Here is a 21,476-nt window from a genome sequence, read left to right on the forward strand (position 1 = left end):
CAATTAACAGGAAAACAAAACGAGAAAAAACAAAGAAGTGAAATTACAGCGCAGTAATCTCTTCTGCAAGCAGATCGGTGTCTTCTTCAGCAACATGATCTTTGACGGGAATTCGGCCTTTGTTTTTGCTGCTACTGTGCTTTTTCCGTCTGCTGCCTTTGCCCATAGAATGTAACCTTACTTCTTCTTGTTATCGTTCTTCTGGATTGTTGTTACCTTATGATTACAAAGAATTTTCAGATATCTTGGATCTGAAATGTCCTCCTACATTACATTCAAGGAATGTAGCTTCATCATCTATGATCTTCCAAATTTAAAGAATTTATTTGACTATCCAAGGAATTTAATTAAAAAAATCCTTCGCGTGAGCGAAATGATAAAACAAGGAATTTTGTAATTCGTAGAGCGATTATATTTAGATATTTTACGACTGGGGTACAAGAATTAAGTGATAGGACATGTATTTGATGGTGAACACTAAGGTTATTTTTTTTTTTATATTAGTGTTTGTGTTCATTACGTTCCTTTTTATCAAGTATAATTAGTTATGAAATTATATAAGCAAAATCTGATATTGTTAATGATAAATGTAAAGATATTTTGATATAATTTTTAAATAATAGAAAAACAATTACAAATGTTTTTTTCTTTGGAAAGCTTAAATATTTTATAAAGTATATCTCAATTTGTCACTTAACTTTTATATTAATTAAACAATTCTAATGGATAAAGTGTTATATGTTCTAAAAGTTTTGTTTAGGAAATGATAATAATATGTTAGTCTTTGTGATTTGACATTAATGTTAAGATATAAAAATTGAGATTTTGGATATGATGATTTGGACAATATTTAACCATTCTTCTCATGAAATGACGGTTAAATGTATAACAAGTTTCACTATAAATATTGTGTAAATAAGAACTCTTTTCTTAAATTTCATCAATTGTGAACTAATGCAAATTAGTGGCATGTAGACAAGATGATGGGTAGAAGTTTGTAGACATTTTTATCACTTTGGGATAGATGGTCAATCCTCAACAATGAACAATGAACATGAACTAACCTAAACCAAATTCATAGTTCTAACTTCTATCATTAATTATAAACTAAGTTGGATTATATGTGACATTTTTTTTTTAAATTGATGAATAATAAAAAAAGGTATTGTCTCTAGTTTGGAATAATGAGTGATTTTATGATAAATTGTATGATCAAAATGGTTTAGTGGTATTGTAAAAAGAGAAAAAATGATTATGTTGTGATATTATGAGCAAAATATTGCATTGTACTCTTTCACATTTTTTAGAAATGGAATTTTGAGTGAAATATTGATCTATCGGGTAGCAATATCCTTGTCAGAGTGGTCATTAGCCTTGCATGTTATAAAATCAAGTGATAAAACTGAGCTACTAAGAAAATATGTCTTGTGAAAAGGTTGAGAAGCTCTCGTATCTTGCATGTTGGGTGTGACTTACAAGATGATGTATATATATTTACTTCCCTTAAACAATGAATGCTAAGTTGTTGATTCGACCTGTGTACCCCTTTAGGGAGTGAGTGGCTAGTTGTCAATTAAGCCTCATTGCCTTCCTCAACAAGTGAGCACTAGGCTAGATCAAGCCAACCTCAATGCCTTATTTGTGAAGGAAGTGTTTGGCTTGTAAAACCTAGCGTTTTTAAGTTGTTATGAGGATGGAGTGGTTTAGGTTTGTAGTAATGTAGATCGATGTTGTGTGGGGATGGTTCTAGTTGTTATGTTGATTTCAACTCTTGAAGTTAACAAAGGTTTACTTTGTGAAGATGTTGTGTTGCTCTCAACTCTTGTGGTAATTGAAGATTATCAAGCATGCTTATTTAATTGTTTTATTTCCCTTATCCCCTCTACTAGCTTAATATAAGCCATGTGATTCAATATATATGAATTATTTTTTAATTCAAAAATAGTAGTGAACTAATTTATTTTGTTTATATTTTATTGATTAATTGATCATTTATTTTCTTAACTTCACTTGTTTTATTGAATTGTTCATTTGATTTAATCACATTGAATTTTGGGAAGACTATTTCTTATTGTTGTTCCATTAGTCTTGATTGAATCTATTTTTCAATCGCCTAATTTGAAACTTCATTGATGATGATTTTCATACTACTTGAAGCTATTGGTTTTTGTGTTGTAATGTGCATATTTGTGACCCCTATAGTTAAAAGACTTCCCTAGTACATTGTATAGGGAAGTAGATATCCAAAGGAATTGTATTTTGTGAGGAAAAAGACGACGATGGATATTTATATGGGTAAGTCGTGTTCCATTCCCCTTTATATATTGAGAGCATATGTTGGTTGCTAATTACTTCACTCTTGAAGGGTATTGAGACTATTCAAAGCTCTTATTCTTAATAGCATAAGAGGTATCACTCCTCTTGTAAGCTATTGAAAGAGACTAATTCTTACCCTTCAAAAACAAGAGGTGATCTTTTATTAGTTCTTTGGAGAAGTACTATAGACATATTTAAGTGAATTGGTTGATGGTTTCATGAATGGTTGTTGAGGGGGTAGACCCTATCATCTTGATTTACTTGAAAGGTTGCTAATGTGGATCTTATGATGTGAATCTTGTGATGGATAATTAAGTATTGGTAGACGATCGCAAACACTAAGATTATATTTATATTAATGTATGTGTTCATTAGATTTCTTTATCTTATAATTATTTATAAAATTACAAAAGTAAAATGTGTTAGTGTATATGACTGTTGCATAAATAATTGTTAAATAATAGAAAAAATTGAAAAACTAATATATATACACATATAAGTATGAATGCATGCATGCATACATGCAAATTGTGAATGTGGTAGAAGGAGGACGGACTGAAAGGGGATAATACGGTCAAGCTTCGAGAGGATATGACGATGTTTGATATGATGGAGAAGGTTGTTCTTATGAGTTTTGGAAGGAAGTTTTGTTGTGGTAAAATTGAAGCATGGGTAAGAGTGACATAGTCAATGAGCTCAGATCTGAATTTCCTCACAAAAGTGTTTTTTTGTTTTTGAATTCCAAAGTGAAGATGAGATCGATAACAGGTTGTGGACTCTGGATGGCTCAACAATGTTCATTAAAAAATTGGTGGTGAATTTCAATCCTAGGGCAATTAATCTAAACCTACATGGATTCACTAGTATAATCTATTGTTAGAATTCTACATAGTGAAATGGCTGAAAGATATGGGAGATAGTCTTGCAAAAATGGTGGAGATTGATGAGAGATATAAAACATCAAATTAGTTTTCATACGCAAGGATCAGAGTCACTCATATTAAACCATTTCAATTGAAATTTACATTGACACTCTGTTTGAGGAATGGACTCAACCTACCACAGTTGAGGAAGTGAAATTTTATTGCCTGTGTCACAAGAGCAGGAAGCACTGTTAGAAAAGTTGCCCCAATAATTGAACTCCAAGAATTCCTAGGAATGAGTGAATGCCAAGGAATGTAGAGGCATGTCGAAATGTGGGAGCGGCCTGGGAAGATAATCTAAATAGAGGAGAGGAGATAACAGAAAAGAAGACAAATGTGCTAGATCTCAATCGGCGAGAAACTGACAAATCTCATTCCTCTGAACCAGTCATTTGTTACACCTCGACTTTTTGCTTGCTTTAATAATACAATAATCTGATGGAGACTGTTGATTAATTATCTTGCGATTGTTTGATTATGGATAAATGTGTTTGAAATTAGATGTTATTTCTACTTGAATGAAATTGAAATAGAAATGGTGATGAATATTATGTTGCGCGTGTTTCAGTTATAGTTTTATGGACTAACTTATTGACAACAATTTGAGTGCCAATGAGTGTAGGAACTTGACGAAGATGAGAACATGCTTGAAGTAAATGTGTCGTAGCTGCCCGACAATGATTGCGAGAGAAACAATGCTTTTGCATGGACAAACTTAAGTTGTATTGAAGTTTAACTGTAAGGAGAACCGATGGTATTTTTAAATGTCCAAAATAGGGCCAAAATAGAAGATATGATGGGCAATTTTGGCATTATAAACAAAGGCAATAACTGCCAAAACGCACACAACAATTAGAAGTAAACCAAAACAACATCTAAGGGTATTGTTTTTGTATTCTTAGCAGTTTCAATTGGTGCATTTACCAACAAAGATCTCAAAAGTTACAATCAGATATTTGGGTGTCGCTTGAGACAACAGATTAGGTCTTCAATCACCCTCAGCCTGGGCATTATCACAGGGTGTCGCTTGAGACAACAGATTGGGTCTTCAATCACCCTCAGCCTGGGCATTATCACAAGAATTTTGAGCATTGATATCTCTGAATTTTATAATACGTATATCTTACCTGTGAATTCTTGTAATATGGTATGGAAATTGAAGATTATGTGGTGTTTATCAAATGATTTCCAAAACTTATATTTGTACGTATGTACGTATGTATGTATATGTGTGATGGGGAAGTTTAAACAATTGTCAGACTACTGAAATAAGCTACCACAAACTCACCAAATCAAACAAAACATCCAAATCACCAAGTAAAGTAAACTGAAAACAGTAAACCATCATAGCTATGCCATTATGTCCTATCAACTTTTGATCTTGTTGCTGTGATGTTTGCTTTAAGATTGCCCTAGTGTTTGCTTTAAGATGACAAAAGCTAAATGGCTATGTGGTATGAGAGATGCAATCAAACTAAAATGAAGATAGTGAGGATAATGCAACGCAATAATGGATGAATGGTATGACAAGCTGCTACAATGATACTAAGCTAAGCTAAAGGCACGCTTTTGAAAATGATAGAATGTTGATATGCTTGATTGCTTGATTGCTCTAAAGTGACTAGCTTCAAATGTTGGAAAGAGGCTTCCTTTTATAGATTTTGCAAGACCAAAATCCAAGGTGGCAAAGATCAATAGTTGAGAATGAATGTTGACAAAATGAATGGTTGAGAAGAATTGGTTGAGATGTGAGAGAGCAAGGGGGAAGATGTTCCTCCTACAATGACAAGGTGGAGGACAAGGTGGAAAGAGAAGCCACGTGCCATCAGGCTCACCTTGACCAGGAATGAAGACTCCTAGGATGTAGGATAGTTGTCAAGAGAATATAGGTTTCCCAAGACATGAAGGAGTCAACAATCTAGGGAGGTTGCAGAAGATTTAGGCTTCTTAGGACAAGTGGACAATGAGTCACCTTGACTAGGTTGATGTGGACAAAAGTGCCACCTAGGATGTAAGGATGTGAGAGAGAATATAGGAAGTAGAAGGAAACATTAGCCTCCTCATCTTGTTGAGTAGGGATGATGTTGAGGATAATTGAAGAATTAAATATTAAAAATATTAAATTTGTTTAGCCACTTGGTGATGAGATGGCATGATGACATGGAAGAGGAAATGATGTGGATTTAAAATTGAAGACTTAGGTTAAATGATTAATTAAATAATTCGAGATTATTTAATCAAGATGGACTTTACAAGAAATGATGAATTTTAATTAAATAATTGATTGAGAGGAATAAGATAAGTCAATCGAATAAATAAATTATTCAATGTATTTATTGATAGAAGAATGAAGCCATTAGATAAATAATAAATATTTATTTAATTATCTCTAGTCATTTATAGGTGTACATTTTGCCCCTCTTTGTTTCAAAGAAAAATAAATCAACTATTGGTTTGCCCTGACAGTGTGATATTGATGGTATGCTCCCTTAGGAGGTCGATCAGCGAAATTTTTCAAAATGGGGTGTAGCGAGCGATCTCATGAATGAGAAAAATTTTGAAGAAGAAATTGACAAAAATTAGGATTCCATGTTGTGGAAGGTTGCCCCGACATTACATGGTCATTACGCCTCAGATTAGGTTAAAATGGGCTACATATAGCAAGGTTTGGGCCCACTTCCAACTTATTTGCACACGTGGAGCTTTGGGAGTGAATTGTAGAGAAGAGTGATTGGAGCAAAGTGTTGTCAGCAGTCATGGTGATCCCATACCATAGACACCAATTCGAGTTCGTCCGCAGATTCCAGAGATCGGTTGATTATGGTCCCCGGTATGTACACATGTACCCTCTTTGTACTTTGTGCATTTAATAAAAATTTAGGTCAAAATTTTGAATTTTGTTAGGCACTAGATTTGCTTTTTTTATTTTTGTATTTCTTTTTGTGCTTTTGTTGATTCTTTTATCACTTCCGTTAATTATTCTAACGCATTCAATATTTCAGTGCATATGATAGATATTTTAACGCTTATGTGCTTTGTTTTACCACATTTATTATTTTCGCACATCTATTAAATCATTTAACGCACTTGCATTGTCTTTTAGTACTTTTTCTTTGTTAGCACATATGTTAAATGATATAACGCATATGGTAAGTTTTTTAGAGCATATATTGGTTTAGTGCTTTTATGCTTTGTTTTAGAGCTTTTATGAAATTATTTAGCGAACTTTTTATTTTTAGTGATTGCAAGATAGTTGCATGGTATGGATAGTTTAGATAGATAAGTTGACGCAATGATTAATGGCATCCAACTGATAGGTGCTCAACGAGATCGATCTAATCTCCGAAGAGATGATAGGATGGGTAATTGTGTAGTAGATAAGTTGATTAGGATAGATGCAACAAGAGTTGATGGTTGACGTTTGTAGCGTTGATTGATTGTTATGAGGCTTTAGATATTCTAATGTCTCAGGAGTTATTCCCGAAGATGATGCGCTTGAGGCTCGAGCTAGATGATGCAAGGAAAACCTGCATAGAGGCATGTAGATTGACCTATCTCTTGTATGTATGCATGATATCAGGACAAACAAGGAACTACTAACAACGCTTGTAGAGAGGTGGCGCAGTGACCACAACACTTTTCATTTGCGCACTGGGGAGATGAATACAACTTTAGAGGATACATATAGGATTCTGAGGATTTTGATTACAGGTGAGCTTGTCTAGTATGATCACCATGAGATGGGTGGGACGGTGGCGCTACAAAGGGTTTTTGATGATGATGATGATATTGAGGGCTTAGAGGTCAGATGGGATGACATGATTCAGTATTATGCAGCCTTACCATCAGTGTTAGTAGGTTTGATAGGTGGGTTCATATGTCCAGATAGGAGACCATGTGGTCTATCAGTTGGGTGGATATACATTTTGGAGCAGATGGTGATAGAGTACTCATTTTGCATGGGGAGTTTATATGCTACCCCGTTTATACCATGACTTGCATTTGGTTGTGTACGATGGTGCAGCCAGTTTATCAGCCGACATGACATTGCTTCATATTTGGGCATGGGAGCACATCGCTATGACTTGACCAGTATACGATCAAGTGAGGGGTGTGGGACAACCATACATATGCATATCGTGGAGTAGTTTCCCAGCCTAGATTGGGGAAGTTAGAGTTTTGGAGATACACACTAGACACCATTGATTCAATGACAATGTGGAGACCATATGTTGGGTGTAAGCCTTGGATAGATGATCCAAGAGAGCTTCCTTATGTTTACCAGGCCTTGACTAGACGCACCATGTATGTTATTAAGAGATAGTTGGTTGCTTGGGTGTATAGATAGTTTGGACGGATCCAAGGGATGCCACATGATATAGCCTTGTATGCTTAGACTTACAAGGATAGGTTAGACTGGGTTCCATCTATTTCGTGTGAGATTGCACAAGAAGAGTTTATGGCTCTACCATATCACGTGTAGGATTTGCAACCACATTTATCTAATCCTAGGATGATAGTTGATTTTGCATAGTATTTTGTAGAGCATCCCTTCCCTAGATTGACATATTTGAGTGAGGCACCATCAAGTTTTGATGATGAGGATGACCAAGGCAGACCATAGAGGGGGAGGAGACAAAGGATAGCCAAAGAAGGAGGCAATGAGGGAGGTGGTGATGAGGGTGGAGGAGATGATGGGAGAGGTGCTAAAGGAGGAGGGGTTAGAAGCAGGGTTGCAAGAAGAGTGATAGTAGGCGGGGTACTGATGAGAGGAGGTAGAGGTGGAGGTAGGGTGCAAGTGAGAGGAGGTAGGGACGGAGGTGGCAGCAGAGATTAACAGCCTTTGGAGGGAGTGTTACCTAGCATTAAGACAATTTATTTTGATGTACTATTTTGGACTAGAGATTTTGATATTGATATCATTGTATACTTTGACATTTTATATTATTATGAGTCTCTTTGTTCTTTTACATTTTTGCTTTGTTTCTTTTTCAATTTGAATCTAGGGTTTATTCTTCCCTAAATTTGGGCCCGTGGCCACAAATTTCTTTTTGGTGCCCTGTAATCATTGCTGGATATGCCATGATTTCAATTTCATGGCCTTGAATCATACCACAACATTTTTTTCATTATGACGTGGTTCAAGTCCATGAACCCGAACCATTTTATTTTATCATTTTACCCTTGGCTTTTATGGTATGTCATGTGGTGAGGGTTTATTGGTCAGCACCACACAACTCAACATCACTATTGTATTGTATGGTGTGGATCAATGGATCCTCACCATGGTCATTTCTTACTTCGCATTGCCTTTAGACAGTGTCGTTTGGGCCAACAGACCCGAACTACTGAACTACACTATCGTTTGGTGTAGTCACGTCTGTTGACCCGAACTACACCGAAGTTCTACACTATTTTGTTTGGTGTGTTCGAGTCTTTCAACCCAAACTCCACTTAAGTTTACCATTATGATGTGCAGTTGTAGTCAAGTCCATAGACCTGAATTACATCATCTTTCATTCTCAATGGTGTAGTTCGGGCCTATGGACTCAAACTACATTATAATGTGTAGTTTTTCTTAGACTTGCATCCAATCAAGCATGGTGTAGATCGAGTCCATAGACCCAAAATACACCTTGAATCACATCTTGTCCTTCCTAGAAGTAAATCGGGCCTATGGACCCTATTTACATATTTTGCATTCCTTTCCACTTTGAGACGTAAATTGGATCTATAGACCTGACTCGCATCTAAACCAGTGAATATGCCTAAAATCGCCAATGTGCAGATCGGGTCTATATGCCCGATTTACACCCAATACTTAGAATTTTTCTAAGTTTCAAATTGTTCCAATGTTGAAGATTTATCAGTATAAAATATATTTTTCCACTAATTCTAGAGGGCCCTTTTGAACCCTAAAGTAGTTCAAGCTATTTTCAAATGTCAAGGCGGTTTCCAGGAAAAAAAATAATGAAGTTCAAAAAACAAGATCCTCACCCGATTTTTACACCATATGCAGTGGTATTGAATATCACAAATATCAAAGACACAGAGATAGGCCATGTGGATATTGATGAGTTTCTAAGGCAGGTTGAGAACCCTCCACACTACTATCTAATGGAACCCACCATTAATAGTAGTATTCATTAAGTTATGAATTTCCCTATGTTAGTTCAAAATCTAGAGTTTGTGCCTGCAATGGCAAATCACTTTGATCCTAGGATTTGAAGTGTGAAGGATGCAAATGGTAAGAAAGTGATCATTTTGAATGAGGATTTCTTTGTCTCCTTATTCAAGTGTCCATGTATAGGGCAATATGCAGACATAGACATAAAATTTGTTGAGGCATATTATAAGAAGCACTCAGAGAAATGCAGAAGGAATATCAATGATAATTGGTTGAAGACTCTTATGCCTACAATTTCCAAACGGCCTAAGACCTTTCCTTGACGTGAATTCAAGGAGGAAGTGAATGATTCGATTACTCTTCTTAGTAGAGTAAAAGGGCTTCCCACTTCCAATACGTTTATGAGTGGATGCATTAGTACATTCATATAATCAGAAACAACAAGAACCAGAAGAAGGGGAGTGTGAGGATGAACCTATTGATGTGGACCAACTTGAGGAGGAACAACAACATCAAGAAGAGCAAGAAAAAGAAGAGTTTGATGAAGAAGGTTTACCAGAGATTTCCAGTGGCATTGAACCTAGCGCGACATAGAAGGTCATGTTCCATAGGTATCAAGTCCTATTTCAGTTTCTCCTTCTTCTTAGGTTCATATTTATGAATCTATACCATTTGGGTCCACTATTTCATATGTGCCAGATATCCCTAGTGTGACCATGTTGGATAACATTGCTACTAGGATATGTTGTTGTCATTGATGTCAACATATTCTTATGTTCTGGTGATTGTAGAGTTGATTTGATTTTTTCAGTTGGTATGTTGCAGATGTGCTCGTGCAAATTTGTGATTTATGTAATGAAGTATCTCTAGTTGATTCAGTGTTGATTCCATGATGATATTGAAAGATCCCTAATGGATCCCCTTGCTGATCTGTTGTAGTTTTTAAATTAATAAGCTATATTTTCCTGTGTTTCCTTTGATGGTTTTACAGAATAGACAGAAGTTGCAGAAGGTTTGTTTATTTTTGTGTTTTTGATAGTTTTTCAGCAAGTAATAATTAAAGAACAAGTACATGAAAAGAGTATTGGAAATAAATGTTCATACACAGCCAAATCAGAATCGTACCAAGCAGATTTCTGATTAGTTAAATCAAATAATTATCCAGATAGTGATTCCAAACAATTCCAGGAAGATTACAATAACAATGAGTCCAACCTAGATGAAGAGTGAATATTGTAATCAAGAAGGAGGCTGCGACAAACATCCAAAGCTCTTACATAGCTTCACGTGGGAAGAGAAATGGCTGCAAAGTACAGTCGTACGGTTGTTAGGTGATGCCAAGCTGAAAACCCCAATCTCCAAGCTAAACCCTAACTTTGTTCACTAAATCCTCCAGAAAAGATGCCATACCAACTCTAAGGCACTGAAAACTGAATGCAAGAACCAAATAACCATTGTGCTGGGGCTACGTCCCAGACAGGCAAGACCCTGGGGTTTCTGTCCCAGATGTTGAATCACTCTCTAGAGCAAATTCTGCAAATCAAAGATAAAATGTGTAAAAGATAAATGATAATTAGGTTACCATCTCCTTATAACTCCTCCCCTCTAGCTCGAACCCTAAAATTGTATGAAAAGTGCGCTTAGGCTTATAAATTCTTATTTCTCATTTTTAGTCACCAAGTATAGAGAAAATGCCACTTTTTTAATATAAAAGAATTCCGTTCATCAAAAGAGTCCCTGACAAATGGGAAACATTTAGAAAAGTTCAAGACCTTTCCAACGAGCTATAACACATGGGCATATGCATCCAGATGAAGCCAAAAAACCCTTATTACTCCAAAATGGCTATAAACATAGCCTTATTTAATTAATTAAATGCTAACTTAGGAAATATTTAAATATATTAAAAATATAACCCAAATAGCTGCAGAAGGCTCAAATGACTCCAAAAGCCTGAAACAGAACCTACCACCTGTCTGTGGCTGAAGTCGGAAATCATGGATCAACTGGCAGTCTCATCCCTAAAATTTAGGGATGCTCCTAGAAAATAGGAAGCACACCTAGATCTCCTGAAACTGAAACCAAGGAATGGTCTCATGGAACCCCAACCCTAGACGATGTCACAACCTCCTAAAAAGTAGGAACTGCCTCCTAAAATGTAGGAACTGCTCCAAACTGGTCTACTACTGCCAAAAACACCAAATCCAAACACTGAATATCATGACTGAGTTTCTATCCACCATTGCCAACCTACAAGACTCCATGATAGGCTAACTCACATGTCTCTGCTAGACAGAGCTAAAGAGGGGACATGATAGTCCTCCCCTCTCGGAGATGCTTGCCCACAAGCAACTGAAACACCAATCCTCCACCATCCCAAATAAGACGTAAACAAATCATTGCATGTAACTGCTACTCATCTTTGATATAAACAACATGCAATACTCTGGTCTAGAATGGCTCCTCAAAACGCTGAAGCACCTGTGCTGTCAAATCAACACTGCCTGGGTCCCAGAGCGAAGCATAGCTCTCGATGAATACCACAAGTGAGCAATGGAAAACTATATCATCTCCATAGATCAAATATCCATAAATGCCAAGATCACTAGTGTGTCTGTGATCACCAACATGCATAACATCCGTCATAATATCCAATGAATACCAATCCATGGAAGACCCTCTGTGATCTGACCCCATCTGACACAAGTGACACACAACTGCCACACACTGCTGCTGATGTGCCGGAAGATCTAATGCCAACTCACTAGACAATATATAATACTGACTAAAATCATCACTGTCCAGGCTGGCATCTAAAAATATGTAATCGCCAACCAGCAATGAAACAATCACCCTGTCTAGAGAATCAGGTGAAACTGCCACATCAACTGGCTCAAAGTACTCACTAGGAGTAACATCACATAACTCATCCACGTCAACTATCTGATGACAATCAACCTATGGATCAACTGTAATCCCACTCTACTCGATAAACTGAGATGGATAGTGGGTAAACTCCAGCTCCATCCTTGTGAAATTTCAAACATATCGTCCAATTGTCAACAACCACTGTACACCCACGACTACATCTATACATCCGAAGTGAAGCAACCCATGTAGGATCCACAAAAGAAAGGTACTACACAAGTCTATACCATGATCCCACACAAACCACCTGTAGGACAAAAACTGCTTCTGTTGCTCTCCTCTGATATAAGTGCCATATAATCTTAATATCTGGAGCAACATACTATAATCCCTATAAGATGTTGTATCAAATGAATCAACACCTGGATCACAAATAAAACTAAATCCACATCCATCTGTCATGAAGAGATAATGATAGTAAGAGGCATCCTCGATACCATGTCTCTCTACAACCACTATGAAGCTCTCACACCCGTGATAACCATCCACAATAACACACCTGCTAATCCATGCATCATCCTTCCCCCATGATCCTGGATGAAGTCTCTGTGTCAAGGAGATGAAAAACTCTGACGGTCGCTGCTCATCATAACGGTTGATTGTTTGTTGATCCCGCAAACAATCCATCCCAAATTGTTGGATCAGGTGCCTGCAATCAATAACTCTATCCTCTGAAAATGGAAGAGCACTATCAAAACACAGATAGTATAAGTCCCGAACCAACTCACATCTGCGAGCCATCCAATCATCTACAATCGCACTAAAAGAGAAATGAAGTGCACTACTCGCAAGGTAATCTAAATGGACTCTCGTAGACTCACTCAATGGCTCTGTGTCATAATCTTGTCCATCAAACTCATCATCACTCCCACTGCTCTCAAACCATGAATCCGAAGACAACTCATATGTCTGAGAACCAAAATCCATAATAGACCTCAACTAAGCACTATGGCTCTGTGGTGAAACATACCAGTTTCCCTTGTCAGTTGTAAGAGGTGTAAAAGAAGATTTGCTTTCCAGAGAAGGAAACAAGTCAACATGATTATCATACTCCCAACCAGCTAACAAACTGATAGTCAACTATGAAAACAATGATGGAGTAATATTGTGAGTCAAATCACAACTCTCTGGTGAATCTCGCAGTGTCACAGTAGAACACTGTATTGTATCTGTCATTGATGATGTCTGTGCCACTCTCAATCTATCAGAAAGCTCCTCCAATCTGGAGTTTGCTTCCTGAAGGGACAACTGGGTATCCTCCCATGCAACAACAGTCGCCTCAAGCTCCTGAGAGAGGATATCAACTTCCTCCTCTTCCCTCAACAAAGCACCATAACTAATAAAATCCCTCTGAAGGAGATAATCTGGGTTAGCCACTAACTGTAAATACTCATGCTTCAGTATCCCAATGGCTCCATAAAGAGCATGAAACTCTGGTAAGGAAAATTCACTGCTGCCCTGCTCATCAATCATGAGGGTGCTCCAACTATGTGTAGCCAACAACTGGCGAGCGACATTGAAATGCTCAATTACTGTGTCTATACGCCTGTCATCAACCTTGAGTTGTCCAAATAGGTGATGATGAGTCCGAGAATGTTGGCTCTCGTATAACTATACAAACTCATAATTTACATTGTGGAAAGAGGTTGTATCTATATCTTGTACCTCTCTGTAGTCAACATCGTGTATGCACTCGGCCATGGATACAACCTCTTCCAAAGTACTGCTGCTCTGTCCCTCTGAGAACACCACATCCGTCAATGATGATACTGCTAAAAATGCACTGTCATCACTCTCTTCTGCATACCATGTGTCCACACAACCCACTGGCTCACTATCCTGGGGTCTAGTGCTACTAAGAGAACATACTTTGCTAAGTTCTAAGGTCTGATCTACAAAATCATAATCATCATGATATGAGTTCTCAACATTCCAAACATCATTGGTACCCAAATTTTGAATACCTTCATGTGACAACACATTGGCACCATCTTGTACGAGTGTAGACTTTGATACCTCAAGCTAATGTAAAGGTACCTCACTGCTGTCATAAAAATCAGAATTGCTAACCTCTAAATTAGTTGCCTCTTGGGAAATCCCCTGCACAGAAGGTGAGGACAATTCATTATCCAAAGTTGTTCTAATGTCTCCTTGAGTTGAATCCACATTTCTAACAAAACCATCACATAAATTCTTGTCCCAGTCATCGGAACTTGAGGGCACCAAAACATTCTTATGTAGAGGTATATTACCCCTAAATGAAAGTTCTCTATCCATTCCTGATTCCTGCACCCTTGATTCTTCTTTCCTTCTTCGCCACTGATCTGAACTTGTAGCTACCAAGTTATCTTTGTTTGCTTCGGGTACACCCATAAATTGTGTGAAGGAAAGGAGCTCACGTATCATCTTAGGAAGAGAACAATACTGATGATAGCTGCTCATAACAGTATCATTAAATATCTTGGCAAGAGGCATCCTACTTTTACGTGCTGGAGAAGATGAAACTTTTGAGTGCCCAATTTTAGTTCTAGCCATGGTAGTTACCTGTAACTAAACTGATATCCCAATGGATCTTGGAGGTCGAAATAAAAGTTTTTTCTCAACAATTTTGGGACTTTGGCCAGCGTATTATCTTACCAGCTGTCAACTGTAAGCATAAATGTGTAGGCTGACAACTACCCAGTTGCTGGTATGAATTATCAAAACCTTTTATCAAATATCCAGATGCTGGAATGAATTATCAAAACTTTTTATCCAGTACCCAGATGTGACAATTTCTCATAAACCCTATAGGCTGGCAGGATGCAAGCTCTGATACCACTGAAAGATCCCTGATGGATCCCCTTGCTGATCTGTTGTAGTTTTTAAATTAATAAGCTATACTTTCCTGTGTTTCATTTTATGGTTTTAGAGAATAGACAAAAGTTGCAGAAGGTTTGTTTATTTTTGTGTTTTTGATAGTTTTTCAGCAAGTAATAATTAAAGAACAAGTACATGAAAAGAGTACTGTAAATAAATGTTCACACACAGCAAAATCAGAATTGTACCAAGTAGATTTTTGATTATTTAAATCAAATAATTATCCAGATAGTGATTCCAAACAATTCTAGGAAGATTACAATAACAATGAGTCCAGTCTGGATGAAGAGTGAATATTGTAATCAAGAAGGAGTTTGCAACAAACATCCAAAGCTCTTACATAGCTTCACGTGGGAAGAGAAATGGCTGCAAAGTACAATTGTACGACTGTTAGGTGATGCCAAGCTGAAAACCCCAATCTCCACGCTGAACCCTAACTCTGTTCACTGAATCGTCCAGAAAAGATGTCGTACCAACTCTAAGGCACTGAAAACTGAATGCAAGAACCAAATAACCATTGTGCTGGGGCTACGTCCCAGACAGGCAAGACCCTGGGGTTTCTGTCCCAGATGCTGAATCGCTCTGCAGAGAAAATTCTCCAAATCAAAGATAAAATGTGTAAAAGATAAATGATAATTAGGTTACCATCTCCTTATAACTCCTCCCCTCTAGCTCGAAACCTAAAAGTTTATGAAAAGTGCGCTTAGGCTTATAAAGTCTTATTTCTCATATTTAGTCGCCAAGTATAGAGAAAACGCCACTTTTTTAATATAAAAGAATTCTGTTCATCAAAAGAGTCCCTGACAAATGGGAAACATTTAGAAAATTTCAAGACCATTCTAATGAGCTATAACACATGGGCATATGCATCCAGATGAAGCCAAAAACCCCTTATTACTCCAAAATGGCTATAAACATAGCCTTATTTAATTAATTAAATGCTAACTTAGGAAATATTTAAATATATTAAAAATATAACCCAAATAGCTGCAGAAGGCTCAAATGACTCCAAAAGCCTGAAACGGAACCTACCACCTGTCTGTGACTGAAGTCGGAAATTATGGATCAACTGGCAGTCTCATCCCTAAAATTTAGGGATGCTCCTAGAAAATAGGAAACACACCCAGATCTCCTGAAACTAAAACCAAGGAATGGTCTCATGGAACCCCAACCCTAGACGATGTCACAACCTCCTAAAAAGTAGGAACTGCCTCCTAAAATGTAGGAACTGCTCCAAACTGGTCTACTACTGCCAAAAACACCAAATCCAAACACTGAATATCATGATTGAGTTTCTATCCACCATTGCCAACCTACAAGACTCCATGATAGGCTAACTCACATGTCTCTGCTAGACAGAGCTAAAGAGGGGACATGATAGTCCTCCCCTCTCGGAGATGCTTGCCCACAAGCAACTGAAACACCAATCCTCCACCATCCTAAATAAGACATAAACAAATCATTGCATGTAACTGCTACTCATCTCTGATATAAACAACATGCAATACCCTGGTCTAGAATGGCTCCTCAATACGCTGAAGCACCTGTGCTATCAATTCAACACTGCCTAGGTCCCAGAGCGAAGCATAGCTCTCGATGAATACCATAAGTGAGCAATGGAAAACTATATCATCTCGATAGATCAAATATCCATAAATGCCAAGATCACTAGTGTGTCTGTGATCACCAACATGCATAACATCCATCATAATATCCAATGAATGCCAATCCATGGAAGACCCTCTCTGATCTGACCCCATCTGACACAAGTGACACACAACTGCCACACACTACTGCTGATGTGCCGGAAGATCTAATGCCAACTCACTAGACAATATATAATACTGACTAAAATCATCACTGTCCAGGCTGGCATCTAAAAATATGTAATCGCCAACCAGCAATGAAACAATCACCCTGTCTAGAGAATCAGGTGAAACTGCCACATCAACTGGCTCAAAGTACTCACTAGGAGTAACATCACATAACTCATCCACGTCAACTATCTGATGACAATCAACCTATGGATCAACTGTCATCCCACTCTACTCGATAAACTGAGATGGATAGTGGGTAAACTCCAGCTCCATCCTCGTGAAATTTGGAACATATCGTCCAATTGTCAACAACCACTGTACACCCACGACTACATCTATACATCTGAAGTGAAGCAACCCATGTAGGATCCATGAAAGAAAGGTACTACACAAGTCTATACCATGATCCCACACAAACCACCTGTAGGACATAAACTGTTCCTACTACTCTCCTCTGATATAAGTGCCATATAATCTTAATATCTGGAGCAACATACTATAATCCCTATAAGATGTTGTATCAAATGAATCAACACCTGGATCACAAATAAAACTAAATCCACATCCATCTGTCATGAAGAGACAATGATAGTAAAAGGCATCCTCGATACCATGTCTCTCTATAGCCACTATGAAGCTCTCACACCTATGATAACCATCCACAATAACACACCTGCTAATCCATGCATCATCCTTCCCCCATGATCTTGGATGAAGTCTCTGTGTCAAGGAGATGAAAAACTCTGATGGTCGCTGCTCATCATAATAGTTGATTGTTTGTTGATCCCGCAAACAATCCATCCCAAACTGCTTGATCAGGTGCTTGCAATCAATAACTCTATCCTCTGAAGATGGAAGAGCACTATCGCAACAGAGATAGTATAAGTCCCAAACCAACTCACATCTGCGAGCCATCCAATAGTCTACAATCACACTAAAAGAGAAATGAAGTGCACTCCTCACATGGTAATCTAAATGGACTCTCATAGGCTCACTAAATGGCTCTGTGTCATAATCTTGACCATCAAACTCATCATCACTCCCACTGCTCTCGAACCATGAATCCGAAGACAACTCATATGTCTGAGATCCAAAATCCATAATACACCTCAACTGAGCATTGTGGCTTTGTGGTGAAACATACTGGTTTCCCTCGTCAGCTGTAAGAGGTGTAAAAGAAGATTTGCTTTCTAGAGAAGGAAACAAGTCAACATGAGTATCATACTCCCAACTAGCTGACAAATTGCTAGTCGCCTGTGAAAACAATGATGGAGTAATATCGTGAGTCAAATCACAACTCTTTGGTGAATCTCGCAGTGTCATAGTAGAACACTGTATTGTATATGTCGTTGATGATGTCTATGCCACTCTCAATCTATCAAAAAGCTCCTCCAATCTGGAGTTCGCTTCTTGAAGGGACAACTGGGTATCCTCCCATGCAACAACAGTCCTGAGAGAGGATATCAACTTCCTCCTCTTTCCTCAACAAAGCACCATAACTAATAAAATCCCTCTGAAGGAGATAATCTGGGTCAGCCACTGACTGTAAATACTCATGCTTCAGTATCCCAATGGCTCCATAAAGAGCATGAAACTCTGGTAAGGAAAAATCACTACTACCATGCTCATCAATCATGAGGGTGCTCCAACTATGTGTAGCCAACAACTGGCGAGCAACATCGAAATGCTCAATAACTGTGTCTATATGCCTATCATCAACCTTGAGTTGTCCAAACAGGTGATGAGGAGTCCAAGAATGTTGGCTCTCCTGTAACTGTACAAACTCAAAATCTACATTGTGGAAAGAAGTTGTATCTGTATCTTGTACCTCTCTGTAGTCAACATCATGTATGCACTCGGCCATGGATACAACCTCATCCAAAGTACTGCTGCTATGTGCCTCTGAGAACACCACATCCGTCAATGATGATACTACTGAAAATGCACTGTCATCACTCTCTTCTGCATACCATGTGTCCACACAACCCACTGGCTCACGATCCTGCGGTCTTGTGCTACTAAGAGAACATACTGGGCTGGATTCTAAGGTCTGATCTATAAAATCAGAATCATCATGATATGAGTTCTCAACAGTCCAAGCATCATTGGTACCCGAATTTTGAATACCTTCATGTGACAGCCTATTGGCACCATCCTGTATAAGTGTAGACATTGATACCCCAAGCTGATGTAAAGGTACCTCACTGCTATCATAAAAATCAGAATTGCTAACCTCTAAATCAGTTGCCTCTTGGGAAGTCCCCTGCACAGAAGGTGAGGACAATTCATTATCCAAAGTTGTTCTAATGTCTCCTTGAGTTGAATCCACATGTCTAACAAAACCATCACATATATTCTTGTCCCACTCATCGGAACTTGAGGGCACCAAAACATTCTTATGTAGAGGTATATTACCCCTAAATGAAAGTTCTCTGTCCATTCCTGATTCCTGCACCCTTGATTCTTCTTTCCTTCTTCGCCACTGATCTAAACTTGTAGCTACCAAGTTATCTTTGTTTGCTTTGGGTACACCCATAAATTGTGTGAAGGAAAGGAGCTCACGTATCATCTTAGGAAGAGAACAATACTAATGATAGCTGCTCATAACTGTATCATTAAATATCTTGGCAGGAGGCATCCTACTTTTACGTGCTGGAAAAGATGAAACTTTTGAGTGCCCAATTTTAGTTCTAGCCATGGTATTTACCTGTAACTAAACTAATATCCAAATGGATCCCGGAGGTCGAAATAAAAGTTTTTTCTCAACAATTTTGGGACTTTCGCCAGCGTATTGTCTTACCAGCTGTCAACTATAAGCATAAATGTGTAGGCTGACAACTACCCAGTTGCTGATATGAATTATCAAAACCTTTTATCAAATATCCAGATGCTGGAATGAATTATCAAAACTTTTTATCCAGTACCTAGATGTGACAATTTCTCATAAACCCTACAGGCTGGCAGGATGCAGGCTCTGATACCACTAAAAGATCCCTGATGGATCCCCTTGTTGATCTGCTGTAGTTTTTAAATTAATAAGCTATATTTTCCTGTGTTTCCTTTGATGGTTTTAGAGAATAGACAGAAGTTGCAAAAGGTTTGTTTATTTTTGTGTTTTTGATAGTTTTTCAGCAAGTAATAATTAAAGAACAAGTACATGAAAAGAGTACTGGAAATAAATGTTCATACACAGCCAAATCAAAATTGTACCAAGCATATTTCTGATTATTTAAATCAAATAATTATCCAGATAGTGATTCCAAACAATTCCAGGAAGATTACAATAACAATGAGTCCAGCCTGGATGAAGAGTGAATACTGTAATCAAGAAGGAGGGGAAGAGAAATGGCTGCAAAGTACAGTCGTACGGCTGTTAGGTGATGCCAAGCTGAAAACCCCAATCTCCATGTTGAACCCTAACTCTGTTCACTGAATCCTCTGGAAAAGATGTCGTACCAACTCTAAGGCATTGAAAACTAAATGCAAGAACCAAATAACCATTGTGCTGGGGCTACGTCCCAGACAGGCAAGACCCTGGGGTTTCCGTCCCAGATGTTGAATCGCTCTCCAAAGAAAATTCTCCAAATCAAAGATAAAATGTGTAAAAGATAAATGATAATTAGGTTACCATCTCCTTATAACTCCTCCCCTCTAGGTCGAACCCTGAAAGTGTATGAAAAGTGCGCTTAGGCTTATAAAGTCTTATTTCTCATATTTAGTCGCCAAGTATAGAGAAAATGCCACTTTTTTAATATAAAAGAATTATGTTCATCAAAAGAGTCCCTGACAAATGGGAAACATTTAGAAAAGTTCAAGACCTTTCCAACGAGCTATAACACATGGGCATATGCATCCAGATGAAGCCAAAAATCCTTATTACTCCAAAATGGCTATAAACATAGCCTTATTTAATTAATTAAATGCTAACTTAGGAAATATTTAATATATTAAAAATATAATCAAAATAGCTGCAGAAGTCTCAAATCACTCCAAAAGCCTGAAACAGAACCTGCCACCTGTCTGTGACTGAAGTCGAAAATCATGGATCAACTGGCAGTCTCATCCCTAAAATCTAGGGATGCTCCTAGAAACTAGGAAACACACCCAGATCTCTTGAAACTGAAACCAAGGAATGGTCTCATGGAACCCCAACCTTGGACGCTGTCACAACCTCCTAAAAATTAGGAACTACCTCCTAAAATGTAAAAACTGCTCCGAACTGGTCTACTACTGCCAGAAACACCAAATCCAAACACTGAATATCCTAACTGAGTCTCTATCCACCATTGCCAACCTACAAGACTCCATAATAGGCTAACTCACATGTCTCTGCTAGACAGAGCTAAAGAGGGGACATGACAGATATGTGGTGATTTGATTAGGTTTTGGATTTCGGTATGAGGATTGGTTTTTCAGTGTTCTGGTATTTGATCAGTTGTGCTCTGGGATGATTATATCTTCAGTTGCGAATTTGGGGCAGTGTTTGAGATGTTCATGTGTATCTTC

The 21,476-nt window shown here is 37.8% G+C and overlaps 1 protein-coding gene across 4 annotated transcripts in view; it reads right to left on the bottom strand.

Annotated features, from left to right (window-relative positions):
* The window catches only part of LOC131029091 (eIF-2-alpha kinase GCN2), a 336,054-nt gene extending 335,655 nt beyond the window's left edge, over positions 1-399 (bottom strand). For 2 of the 4 annotated variants that reach the window (XM_057959493.2, XM_057959495.2), the window contains exon 1: positions 48-399. In XM_057959493.2, coding sequence (XP_057815476.2) covers positions 48-166 — 119 coding nt within the window. In that variant the 5' untranslated portion in view covers positions 167-399. The remainder of the gene's footprint in view (positions 1-47) is intronic. The other 2 variants (XM_057959494.2, XM_057959492.2) reach the window with 1 other exon arrangement.
* Positions 400-21,476: the final 21,077 nt, after the last annotated feature.

This window comes from Cryptomeria japonica, chromosome 5 (assembly GCF_030272615.1).
Source record: "Cryptomeria japonica chromosome 5, Sugi_1.0, whole genome shotgun sequence".
NCBI classification, from domain to species: Eukaryota; Viridiplantae; Streptophyta; class Pinopsida; order Cupressales; family Cupressaceae; genus Cryptomeria; species Cryptomeria japonica.